Source organism: Cololabis saira, chromosome 2 (assembly GCF_033807715.1).
Source record: "Cololabis saira isolate AMF1-May2022 chromosome 2, fColSai1.1, whole genome shotgun sequence".
Taxonomy (NCBI): Eukaryota; Metazoa; Chordata; class Actinopteri; order Beloniformes; family Belonidae; genus Cololabis; species Cololabis saira.
The window spans coordinates 10,358,088-10,370,184 of record NC_084588.1 but is presented as its reverse complement, the minus strand read 5'-3'; the positions used below and the strand labels follow the sequence as shown (position 1 = coordinate 10,370,184).

At 43.2% G+C, this 12,097-nt stretch overlaps 1 protein-coding gene across 1 annotated transcript; it reads right to left on the bottom strand.

The window, feature by feature from the left end:
* Positions 1-3,102: 3,102 nt before the first annotated feature.
* dhcr7 (7-dehydrocholesterol reductase) lies at positions 3,103-11,897 on the bottom strand. The gene is made up of 8 exons (XM_061708681.1): positions 11,798-11,897; positions 10,643-10,751; positions 8,740-8,962; positions 8,566-8,656; positions 6,753-6,966; positions 6,443-6,647; positions 4,692-4,823; positions 3,103-3,771 (listed from the first exon to the last, which is right to left on the bottom strand). Exons 2-8 carry the CDS (start codon positions 10,729-10,731, stop codon positions 3,307-3,309), a joined length of 1,419 nt encoding a protein of 472 aa, XP_061564665.1. The 5' UTR covers positions 10,732-10,751; positions 11,798-11,897; the 3' UTR covers positions 3,103-3,306.
* Between the last annotated feature and the right edge of the window lie 200 nt (positions 11,898-12,097).

The window sequence follows — 12,097 nt, the reverse complement described above, 5'->3', positions numbered from 1 at the left end:
CTGACATAGTCCTACAAATTTAGGCTTCCAAGAAAGTCTATTACAAAATAGAGCAAACGAATGTAAATCCTCTGCTGCCCTCTAGTGTTCGGTATCCAGTATTACACCAGATTAGCCAGATATTCACTTAAAATGGCATAAAACTGGGTTCTCTGTGTTTTTAACCCCAAACAAATAAAAACTTTTGTCACCATTGAAATTTAAGATGATCAAACCCGATATTTTTAAGTCTGATGATGAAATCTGTCAGAATTATTATACCCCGAGGCATGCCGACGTTTCTCCCATTTTCCACTCTCTCCTCTGACTCCCTGTGTATTTTTGAACTAACCTTAATGTTATATTTGTCAATAAGGCCGCAGCTTATCTGGCAGAGATTTTAATTAAAAGGTCAGTATATTTATAGTGTGGTGACCGAGCTTTGGAAACAATCATCTCCTGACATTTAAACCGCTAGAAACGTTTTTAACCTCAAACTCATAACTTGTATTTTTAGAATGGCTTTTAATTAAAAAATAGCAATGCAACATCCCCCGTTTTTATTTGATGTATATTCTACTTTTTTTTGTTGCTCTGTTTTCCCAGTCTTGCCGATTCGCTCTTTACAACATCAGGAAAATCAGACCTGAGAGAACATGCGACACAGCTCTTGGTTCAGGCTCTGGTCATGTCACGCATTGACTACTGTAATTCCTTGTTGCTCGGCCTTCCTGGATTCTCAGTTAAACCTCTGTAGATGATCCATTATCTAGTAGATTCGTCCAGCACTGAGTAAGCTGCATGCACTTATGACAAGATGATCGTATGATGGTGTCTTTTAAGATGTAGCTTTCTTGTATAAACGGACTGTTGTGTTGGGTGGGATGTAAGTATGTATATTGGTAGAAGGGTGCTGAGTTTTAAACTGCCAGGCAGGAGGCCCAGAGGAAGACCAAAGAGGAGGTGTATAGATGTAGTGAAAGAGGACATGAAGATAGTTGGGGTAAGAGAAGAGGATGCAGAAGACAGGCTCAGATGGAGGCAACTGATTCGCTGTGGCGACCTCTGAAGGGAAAAGCCCAAAGGAGAAGAATATAAGTATATATGTATATTCTAGCACTGGCATGGCAGCATCTGTGTCCAACTGGACTCTCAGCAGTCTGACCAGCACTGATCCAGCTGGACCTCCTATGTGATCTAGTGTTTGTGTTGTTCTCTCAGATGTAAGTCACTTTGGATAAAAGCATCTTCTAAATGACTGTAGTGGTATTGTTAGGCCCTGTCCCAATACACCCACTTCCCCTACTTTTCAGCCCTACCCCTAAATTTTGCGAGTTCCCGTGAGGGTAGTGGTGTCCCAATTATTCTTTTCACCTAGGGGTAGTGAAGAAAACGAGTGTAGTGGCTATGAATCTGTCCCTACGGATCGAGGGTTTTCAGATGCACCCTAGTTGAGCAAGGGCCAGAAAAATTTCCCAGAATGCTTTTCGTCGTCATTTGCGGACTGAATAAAAAAAAAAAAAAAAATGGCGGACATTTCTTATTTTTTTGTGAATAAAATCAATATTTTGAGTTAGTTTCTGCATAAAAATGCGTTTTCATGACATTTCTAGCGAGAAATATATATTTTACTTTCATAATATTCACTCAGTGAATGTACATAATCACTCGTTTGCTCGTTGTTGCAAAGTCTTTTTCAAACCTCGCCAGAATAAAAGCTGATTTATGGTTCCGTGTTACACCAACGCAGAGCCTACGGCGTAGGTTACGCGGCGACGCGCGCCGTACCCTACGCCGTAGGCTCTGCGTCGATTTAACGCGGACCCATAAATCAGCTCCTGAGCCGGCAGGCAGAAATCCCGAAATTTTTGGAGCAAATTTAGAGTTTAGAGTTCATCTATTAAACCAACATTTATCTTCCTAAATGATTTATTTCAGCCAGTGGTAATTCTCCACAAAGCTGCAGGTTTCTCCCCCGGGACGACGGCGCAGGGCGATCACGTCTGTACGTGAGCTGCTGCTGCCGCTGCTCCGGGCCGGTGGCTCTTATCATCTCCGAAAACATCGGGTCAAATTTCTTGACAGGCATTATTTGGATAAACTGAGCCCAGGTTGGGGATCTTAACAGTTACTTTAACACCTGAAAAAATATTAAAACTTAATAAAGTGGCATATTAACAGCGCTACAGCTGAAATTAAAACAGCTTTTATCTCTGGGCTTCCTGATATGGTGTGACGTATGTGCAAACGTAACTACGCAGTCGCTTACTTACCCGAACGTAAACCACGCAGTGACGTAACAAGCAAAATTTAGGGGTGGTGCTGAAAAGTAGGGGTAGGGGACGAGTATTGGGACAGGGCCCTGGGAAGATTTCAAGTGCCCTAAAATCTGTGGCTTCTTTTTTTAGGGCTAGTGGTAGAAAGTAGAGGGTGTATTGGGATTGGCCCTTAGTACTAGTAGTAGTAGTAGTAATAGTAGTGGTAGTAGTAGCAGTGGTAGTAGTAGTTATAGTAATGATAGTAGCAGTAGTAGTAGCATGAGTATTTGCTGATTAAACATTTTGGACACCTGCCGGCTGCTGGAAAGCGCTAATCAAATAGATCAATAACCTGACAGTAAATACGGGATTAACTGAACCTGGAATGTTTTTTTCCCCTCAAATGTCACAATCTCAGATGTGTCTAACCCAGGTCACATGATCCACACCAAAGAACTGACATACCTGACATACCTAGAATTTACACTAGATCTGCTCATGGTGTTTCAGTCACTACTACACTCTCTGGAATTCCTCTCTGCAGGAACTAAGGTCTGCTCCTACAGCCCTCTTTCAAAGGCAGACTAAAAACTTACCTTTTTGCACAGGCGTTTGACTAAACTCTACATGATTGGCTGGGTGATAGCACTTTTGTTATAATGGAATTATTGTTGTTTTTCTCTTCACATACTTTTGTCTGTTTCTGTTATTGTAACCCTGTAATGTATTTGAGCACATTGAGTCCATGCTCGTCGTGTGAAATGTGCTATATAAATAAATTTGCCTTTGCTCCTAGTTTTGGTTTTAGTTGGTTGAAGTTGAGGCATCTCTTCCTGATATTGTCACACGTTCATGAAGCAGAGACGAGTATCACGCTGTCTTTACTGAGGCAGAGAATAAGAGCTTACACTTCCTGTTTACACACGTGCACAGCAGTCCGCATGGATAAGAAATATACTAAATACAAAGTGTAAGAAATAGTGTTGATTGTTCATACGCTGTTTCTTGATATGTACAAAACTCTCGCTCATCTTGCATGAACCTTTAAACCCTCCCCTCCTCGTCCTCCCTAAAACACTCCGGGGATCAGTCGGTACGACACGGCGTCGGTGTAGCGTCTCCAGTCCCTCCCGTACTTGCTGCTGCAGCGGTGCTCGTCCCGTACGCAGCGGTGGATCAGCAGGATGCTCATGTACACGATGTAGAAGTACGGCAGCAGGTGGGTGAAGCCGCAGGCGGCGCAGTAGGCCAGCGAGCCCATCAGGTCTCCGGTGTAGTTGAGGTGGCGGGCCACCCCCCAGAAGCCGGAGGTCAGCAGCTTGCTGCGGTGGACGCCGCCGTCGGCGGAGCGGTACGTGCACTCGATCCAGGTGGGTTTCCGGCCCCAGATGGAGCAGGAGCCCTCCGTGCGGCGGAACAGGTCCTTCTGGTGGTTGGTGGAGCGGAAGATGTAATATCCCGCCAGGCCGAGCAGCAGGACGGCGAGGGCGTGGGCGTCCGAGAGCTGGACCGGGTGGTACACCAGGTACAGGCCCTGAAAACCACACACATCTTTAGCGTTGCTTTAAAAGTTCAGATGTTTCCTGGCATGACTGAAATGGCACTTTTTCACTAGTACCTACTCAGCTCAACTCGCCTCGCCTCCCTTTGGTTCTTTCCCACTAGGGGTCTAACGTGCTGAGTAGATACTTTTCTGTAACTATTCGGCTGCATCTGACGTCATCACACTACAGGCCACCGATTGGTCTGGGGATTGGGAGTCAGACGTCTGAGTCAGGAGGAGGAAATCAGTGAAAGAGCGACTCTGACGGCGGCTTATTGTTCATTTTATTCGACAGGCAATGGCAGCAAAACTCTGTTTCATGATCCAATTCTGAGGTGCAGATGTTCATAAACCTGGTGCTGAGGAGAGAATTAAAAATGGACCTAGACGGGCGATAAGGAACGACCAGATCTACCAGGAGCTCTGTCTCTTCATAGCTGCTCACGGCTCTAGCTGACTTTTCAGCAGCGCCGAGACAAACTAAATAAAAATTAAAAAGCGTCACCGCTTGAAGCTTCTTTCACTCTCATTTTTTAACTTGATATCGAGCACAAGCCACAGATCCAGCAGCACATTATCATCTCCTCCAGGTTCTACATCTTTAGTGTTGTTGTCTTCTTCGTTTAAATCACACAATCAAATACGTCACAGCAGCTTCACTCCAACCTCCTACTTCTGCTCCAGGTGCTGAATTGTAGTGGAAAAGAAACCAGGCCAAGTTGAGTCAAGTCGAGTAGGTACTAGTGGAAGAGTGCCAAAAGTGTCTTCTCATATTTAGTTACTTTGTGTGTGTTCCTGTGTCAGCGTAACTGCAGTAACAGTCCCGTTGGTCTTGTTTGTTGTATAAATTAACCATCAAAAAGGAGGAACTTGTGTTTAGGGTGGAAGTTAGCTGTGTGCAGGTCTGTTACCTGCAGGGTGTAAAGGTACGGCAGCCAGACACAGTCCCCCCATCCCAGGTACCAGCCGAAGTGGTCGTGGCAGATGTCTATGGTCTTCAGGTACCAGGCCTCGTTCCAGAAGAAATCCAGCACGTAGATCCCCTGCAGGACAGCACGAAGGATTCACTTAGGGACTGTTTTTGTATTCATCATCATCATCATCATCATCATCATCATCATCATCATCATCATCATCATCATCATCATCATCATCATCATCATCATCATCATCATCATCATCATCATCATCATCATCATCATCCTCATCATCATCATCACTCTGAATGATGCTGTTCTCAACTCAAACATTTGATTTGGCTTTCAAATCTTGTTGCACATTTAGTGCCAAGAGGTTGAACATCACCACAAGCAAAGAAAGACAAACATGAGTTCTATATTCAGTGTTTAGTGCCAAGGTGTTCTCTTGAATATGATCAGTGTACATCAGCCTTGCTGCTCCTGAGGAAGATCTAACTATCACATGACACACACGGTTCCTGGGATATGATGCAGACTTCAAATCTTATTACAGGCCGACTGTCTGGTACTACGAAACCGTCTCTCCAAGTATCGCAGACACACTTCTAAAGTTTCATGATTATTGGCCTTTCAGATTTGTAATTATAGGCTGATCAAATCTGGCTGGCTATTAAGTTGCCACTTTAAAACATTGGAAGTGCAGCTTCAGCGTCTCCCAGCAACCGAAGCCTCGTCCAAGCCTCCCAAACTTCAGATTTTCCTTTCGTTCATAGACATGTGGGTTGTAGCGCCCCCTATGGACAAAAACCTCTATGAAGTTTGGTGCACGATTTCTTTTTTAAATGTCCCAGTTGAAAAAATAAGTTCCATTAGGTTTGGATCGTTACATCATCAACTTTGGCCCGCCTGTAAAGGGAGTCGTAGGGATTCAGGCACGGTCACGAGACTAGATCTCTTGTTTGCATCGCTGACATCGTAAGACGTGAGACAGACGATTTGGATATGTGATGACAGATATGACCACGATTCTTTCACAACAGGAACCGTTAGAGGCGTGCAGAGGTCTTTATGGCACTTTTCCACTAGTACCAACTTTACTCAGCTCGCCTCCACTCAGTTTGGTTCTTTTCCACTAGGGGTCTAACGTGCCGAGTAGATACTTTTCCTGTAACTATTCTGCCGAGGTTCTAAGCGGGCTGAATTTGACGTCATCACACTACAGGCCACCGATTGGTCAGGCGTTGGCCAATCGGTGTCTGAGTCAGGATGTGACATCATTTCAACAGCGACTCGAGGCTTCTTGTTAATTTTTTCGAAGAACAATGGCAGCACAGAAATCTGTCCCGTGGTTAAATTCTGAGGTGGAGACCTTGTTAAACCTGGTGGCTGAAGAAAATATCCAGAGAGAGCTAGATGGGGCCACGAGGAATGAAAAAAATATACCAGGAGCTTTCTCAGTCCATGTCTGCTCAAGGCTACAAACGTCACAGCAGCTTTGCTCCAACCCCGCCTACTTCTGATCTGGGTATTGAAAAGAAACGAGGGCAAGTAGAGTCGAGTCGGGACGAGGAGTGGTGAGTCGAGTCGTGCTGAGTAGGTACTAGTGTAAAAGCACCATTACATACTGCAGGCAGCCTTGCAGGATGATGTTTGACTTGAACTGACTTTCTGAAGCATTTCTGTTTCCACAGGATTTTTGACACTTTTTCTTTTGTTTTAAATGAATGGTTTTCCCACTTTACCTGCAGCACGTTGACCAGGATCATGGAGTTGGTCACGTGACCGTACAGTTCCTGCTGCTTGGCCATGTAGGACAGGTTGATCAAGGTCCAGGCCACGATGCCAGGTCTGCCGTTGAAGAAGAGCTTGAAGTCGAACCACTGGCCGATGCGCGGGTTGAACTCGATGCCCATCATGTAGTTGTAGAAGATGTTCCCTGTGAACTTGCTGCAGAGTAAAACAACAACAAAACATAAGACGGAAGAGAACAACCTGAACGTTCGCTGCCTTGCAAGACAAACACCGGGCCACATTATCAGCGGTGCCACTCACCAGTCTTCAGGGTTGGTGGGGAAGAGGTACGCCTTGGTGAAAGCAAAGGTGGACACAGCGTAGCCCAGGATGTTGGTGCACCACATCAGAGGGATCCAGTTGTCAAAGATGATTGTGGGGGAAAACCAGTGGAAGTAATGGGCGTTGGCAAACCACAACGCATGAGTGATCAGCCAACACTGAAGCCCATTGATCTCATATTTATTAATGAGACCTAAAAGAACACAAAACAACCAGGATGATGTATTCTCAGATGTACCAAACACGAGTAAGTAAGTAAGTAGAATGTATTTATATAGCACCTTTCACAGACAACAGAATTTCATAAGGTGCTTCACAAAAAATAAAATGAATAAAACACTACAATAAAAGTAGAAATACGATAAAAACAAGACTATACCGATAAAAGCTCCTAGAATAAAAGTACATAAAATCAACATGGTGGTCATAAACAACCGTTTCATTACTAATATTTAAAAGCTCGGAGAAATAGGTGGGTTTTAAGTTTGTTCTTAAAAGCATGGATGGAGAACGTAGAGACAGAGGGAGATGGTTCCAGAGCCTCAGAGCTTAAAGCGGGTACGAGGGAGTCAGCTCTGGTCACATGATCTCAGCCTCCGAGATGGAGTGTAGGAGGATATTAGGTCCTGGATGTAGGAGGAGGCCTGACCATGCAGAGCTCTAAAAGTCAGCACCGAGATTTTGAAGTTAAAACGAAAAGGGATGGGGAGCCAGTGAAGAGTTTTAAAAATTGGGATGATGTAAGCCCTTCTATTAGAGCAGGGTTTTGGACTTGCTGAAGACGAGACGGTTCTTTCTTGTTTAGAGCAAGAAAACAAACTGTTGCAGTCGTCCAAACAAGATGACACAAAAGCATGAATAATTAGCTCAAGATCATCTTTAGAAACAACTTAGTTTGGAGATATTCCTCAACTGGTAAAAACAGTTCCTCATCAGCCGTTTGGAGTGGCGATCTAATGATATGTCTTTGTCAAAGACACCAAGATTTCTGAGACTTGACACTCAAATCACCTAAAAACTGGCTGATAGTTGGAAGGACATCATCAGGGCCGATCAGCAGCACTTTAGTTTGATCTGAGTTCAACTGTAACTGTTTTCTTTTCTTTTTTGTATATTGTTGATACTGATATATTCATTTATAAATGGGTATATTTATATCAGTGTATATAAGTGTGAGGATGTGTTATTATTGATATTCATACAACATTAGTGTGTGTGTATGCGTATATATATATATATATATATATATATAGATATTTATAAAATGCATATATATATATGTATATTAGATATGTATGTCATATCCAAAAAGTGCATGTGTATGTGTATATATGTATGTGTGTGTGTGTGTGTGTGTGTATATATATATATATATACATATATATATATATGTGTGTGTGTGTGTGTGTGTGTGTGTGTGTGTTATATATGTATATATAGATATCTTTTTTTTGTATAGAAATTAAATTAGTTTTGATTATAATGAAATAGAGTTTAGGGGGTAGGATTTAAGTTTTTACTTCTTTCTACTCCTTTTCCAGCATGTTAATTATGATGGATGCATGTTTTTATTTATATTTTGTCTTTTTGTTTTCATTATTTACATTTATTTATTATAGATTATTATTGTTTTGTTTTGTTTTCACCACTGTTTCATGTTCGAAATAAAAATGTCAATTCAATTCAATTCAAACTAAAGAGAATTTACTCCCTTGTACTCCCCTGTACAACAAAGGTTGCACAGATAAACATACTGCTCCACTGTTTTGAACATTGTGTGCATGTTGAATACCTGCAGGAGTTCGTGCTCCGTCCTGCACTCCGCCAACGTAGCCAGGAATTAACTTGTGGGTGACGTCAGGAACACACATGTACAGGAACACCTGAGGGAGAAGGCAGCTCGTGTCACCTCCGAGGCCGCGTGCCATCCCAGAGAGCCGCCCCGTCGGCGTGTCTCCCCTCTTACCTGGAAGCCCACCCAGATGGCGTATATCTTGGCGGCTGCCCAGGACAGGGAGGGAGCCCGGGCCCAGATTGAGAGCAGCGTGGTCTCCCCTCGGTACAGCTCCAGCAGGGGCTGGCTGACCGAGCACTGGTACTGGTCGCACGCCATCACGAAGTAGAAGACGATGAAGGGGGCGAAGCAAAGCAGGCCGATGACGCTGAGCAGGGAGAACCAGTCCACCTCCCTGGAAACAAGACATCAGATTCAGGCTGCGGTTGAAAACATGATTTACATGAAGTCACGAGTCACGATTCTTAATTTGAACAGTGTGACCGGGCTCAGCGCTGCAGGAGCACGACTGTAGGAAAAGCTCCGTAGGGAACACACTATTCCACCGAATAACAGGAAACATGGACAAACTGCTGAAAATATTCAGACTTCATACTATACTTTTTTTTTACCTGCCATTGTTTATGTTATGTTTATGTAATAATTGCTCGGGGGTCATGTTCTGGGTCTCTGGAAAGATCCTAGAGACAACTTCTGTTGTAATAGACGCTATATAAATAAAATTGAATTGAATTATTAAGTATTATAGAACCAAAGTCAGTAAATCAAATGTACTTTATTCTTATTCGCTTCAAGCTCACCCATTTCTGTCTTTGGCCTCCTGAATGTCAGATTTCTCAACAGATATTTGGGTATTAAACCCCACAATAGCTAAGTTATAAGTGGGATGTCTCTATGATGCTAAGACGAAGTGGTTCCCAGGCGACAGGTTTGTCCAGACTCACGCTTGTCCTCCTGGTGTTTACTTTCACATGCTTTCTGGAACAGGGTGTAGTCGGGTTTTTCAGACCAAAGGTTAAAAGAATGACATGTTGCTACATTACAAAATGGTAAATGTTGGAAATGATTCAATAAAACTAAGCAGTAAATGTTGTAAATGGTGATATGAAGACAGTCTTGATGATCAGAGTAACACAACTTTAAATAAAATGGAAATGAAATGTATCAAATCACCCCAAAAAAATTAGCTCCAGCTTTCAATTCACATGTCATTTTATTATGTTTCATCAATTCTCATGTCTCAATGTTTTGTTACTTTCAGCATCGAGGCCTCTTTCTTGAAAAACCAAATGGAAAATTCGTGTGAATGATGATTGTAGGTCAGGAGGAAAAAAATAAAACATGCCTTTGTCTCTAATCAAATGACTTCTGATTAAATCAGATCCCTTTTAGAGCGATTATATGGCCTGGAAATAGATCCCTCACCCTCCACCGTTTTATCAGTCTTACTGTAACTTCTCAAACTAAAAAGGATGTGAAAAAGTTCAAACGTACGGACTCCTACTGGCTTGAAAACCCTCTCAGGGACGTCATAGTGATGCATACATAGTAACTCAGCGTTATAATCATGTACATACATGAATATGCCCTTAAAACCATACAGTATGAGCTTGGACATTACCCTGAATGAACAAGGTTTTTTTCATGTGTTGGGAGACCAGAGAATAAATATGTGTACTGTCCAGGCTTGTTCCCTCTCAAAGAGAGTTTCTCTTGCTTCAAAGGCTTTTAGGCATAGTTTTTACCTGTCATTGTTTCTTTAATATTTGCTTGGGGGTCATGTCCCGGATCTCTGAACAGCACTGAGAGACAATTTGTATCGTCGTAGACGCTATATGAATGAATTAAATTGAATACTGCCCTTGTCCCCCAATATTTGTTGGAAAAATCAGGGGACGGAGGTGGAATGAGGATCTTATGACTACTATCTTATATTTATGCTGCGGTTATGAAACACAGGGAAGCCAAACATAGCCTGCTTGTGCAAAGCTGTTTTTATTTTCCTTCCGGTTCCTTTCAGTTCCATATGGATGGAAAACAATTCACATGAGCCCGTGACATGCCGTTAACTCACCAAGCTCTCCCCCACTGCGCCGGCTCCTCCATCTGCTCCGATGCTTTCCCATTGGCGCTGTGCTGGGTCCGTCTCCTGGAGGCCTCCATGCTTCCTGCACCGTTCAGCTCTGCAGGAGGATCGGTTATTGTTGCGGGGAATAAAGGTGGATGACACACAGAGAGGCCTGCAGTCTCACCTCCACAACCGTGGGGGGTATTTATTCAGAAAAACAGAATACAGATACTTCCCCCTATTCATGCAAATATGTTTTCATCCATTTATTTAAATTCTTCTTATCATCAGTTCAACATCTGCTCTGCACCAGTGTCCTGCACTTTGCACTAAGTGAACAGAAAGTACATAATAGTACACCCGATGAAAAGGACAGATATTATATTCACCTTGACATGATACATGTAATCTCTTTATATCACATAATACAATAATCAAAAAGGCCAAGAGCCATTATAAAACTATAAATAAGTGTAGTTTGCTTTCATACAGTCATGTTAGAGGATATTACACTGACTTGCAGTCATTTCTTGAGCACTTTAACCATAAATAAGGCTTCCTGTGATGCAGTTTAATCAAGCTTTGGCTTGAGTTTAAGTCTTTAAAATGAAATTTTATTTTATTTGGGAGGGATTTGTTTTAAACAGAAAGGGGGGGCGTTGTCTGGCAGTCTGATCATGTTATGCTGCCATTTCAATAGATAACAGGAGCAAAGGTAAAGCCTGAAACACGGACAGGAAGAGACACCTGGGCAGGAACCGCACAACTGTTGCGTTCATGCCCTAAGGCATATTTATGGTTCCGCGTTACACCAACGCAACGCTTACGGCCGTAGGGTCTGCGTCGATTTAACGCAGAACCATAAATCAGGCTTTAGTTTGACCAAAACAGTCTCCTGAGATCCTCACACGAGAGGAGGGGAGAGGAAAAAGGCTCAATGTAACATATGTAATATGTAATATACACATGCCATCGCATCCTGTAATGTCTGGGAGGTTTTTATTCCCGCAAAGCGCTCTGAGCCAACAGCAGCTGCAAAGACAAAATTACTGCATTTGTTTCCCTAAACACGGGGTTTTCATCAGTTTAACGATATTATGAACATGAATGGACAACTAAGAAAAAAACAAGTAATAAAGCATTGTATCTCCGCTCACTCACCTGTGGTAACGATGGAAAGACACCTTAGACCGCAGATCTGGTTGCGTTTACTACAGTTTATGTGGTGTCCGCTACGCAGCTCATCTGGCCCGACAGGCCCCGCCCATAAGGCCACGGCGTCACGAGGCTCAGCCAATAGGAGCCGCGCGGAGGAGGGACTGGGCGGGGCCATCAGGGGACCACGGGTTCTGATTGGACGGTGCTGGCTGGAGCCACAAGCGCCTGACATGCTTACAGATGTTTCCACATGATTATCGCTGGTTTGAATGATAAAGTCGGAAATGGTGATCAAACGTGTCG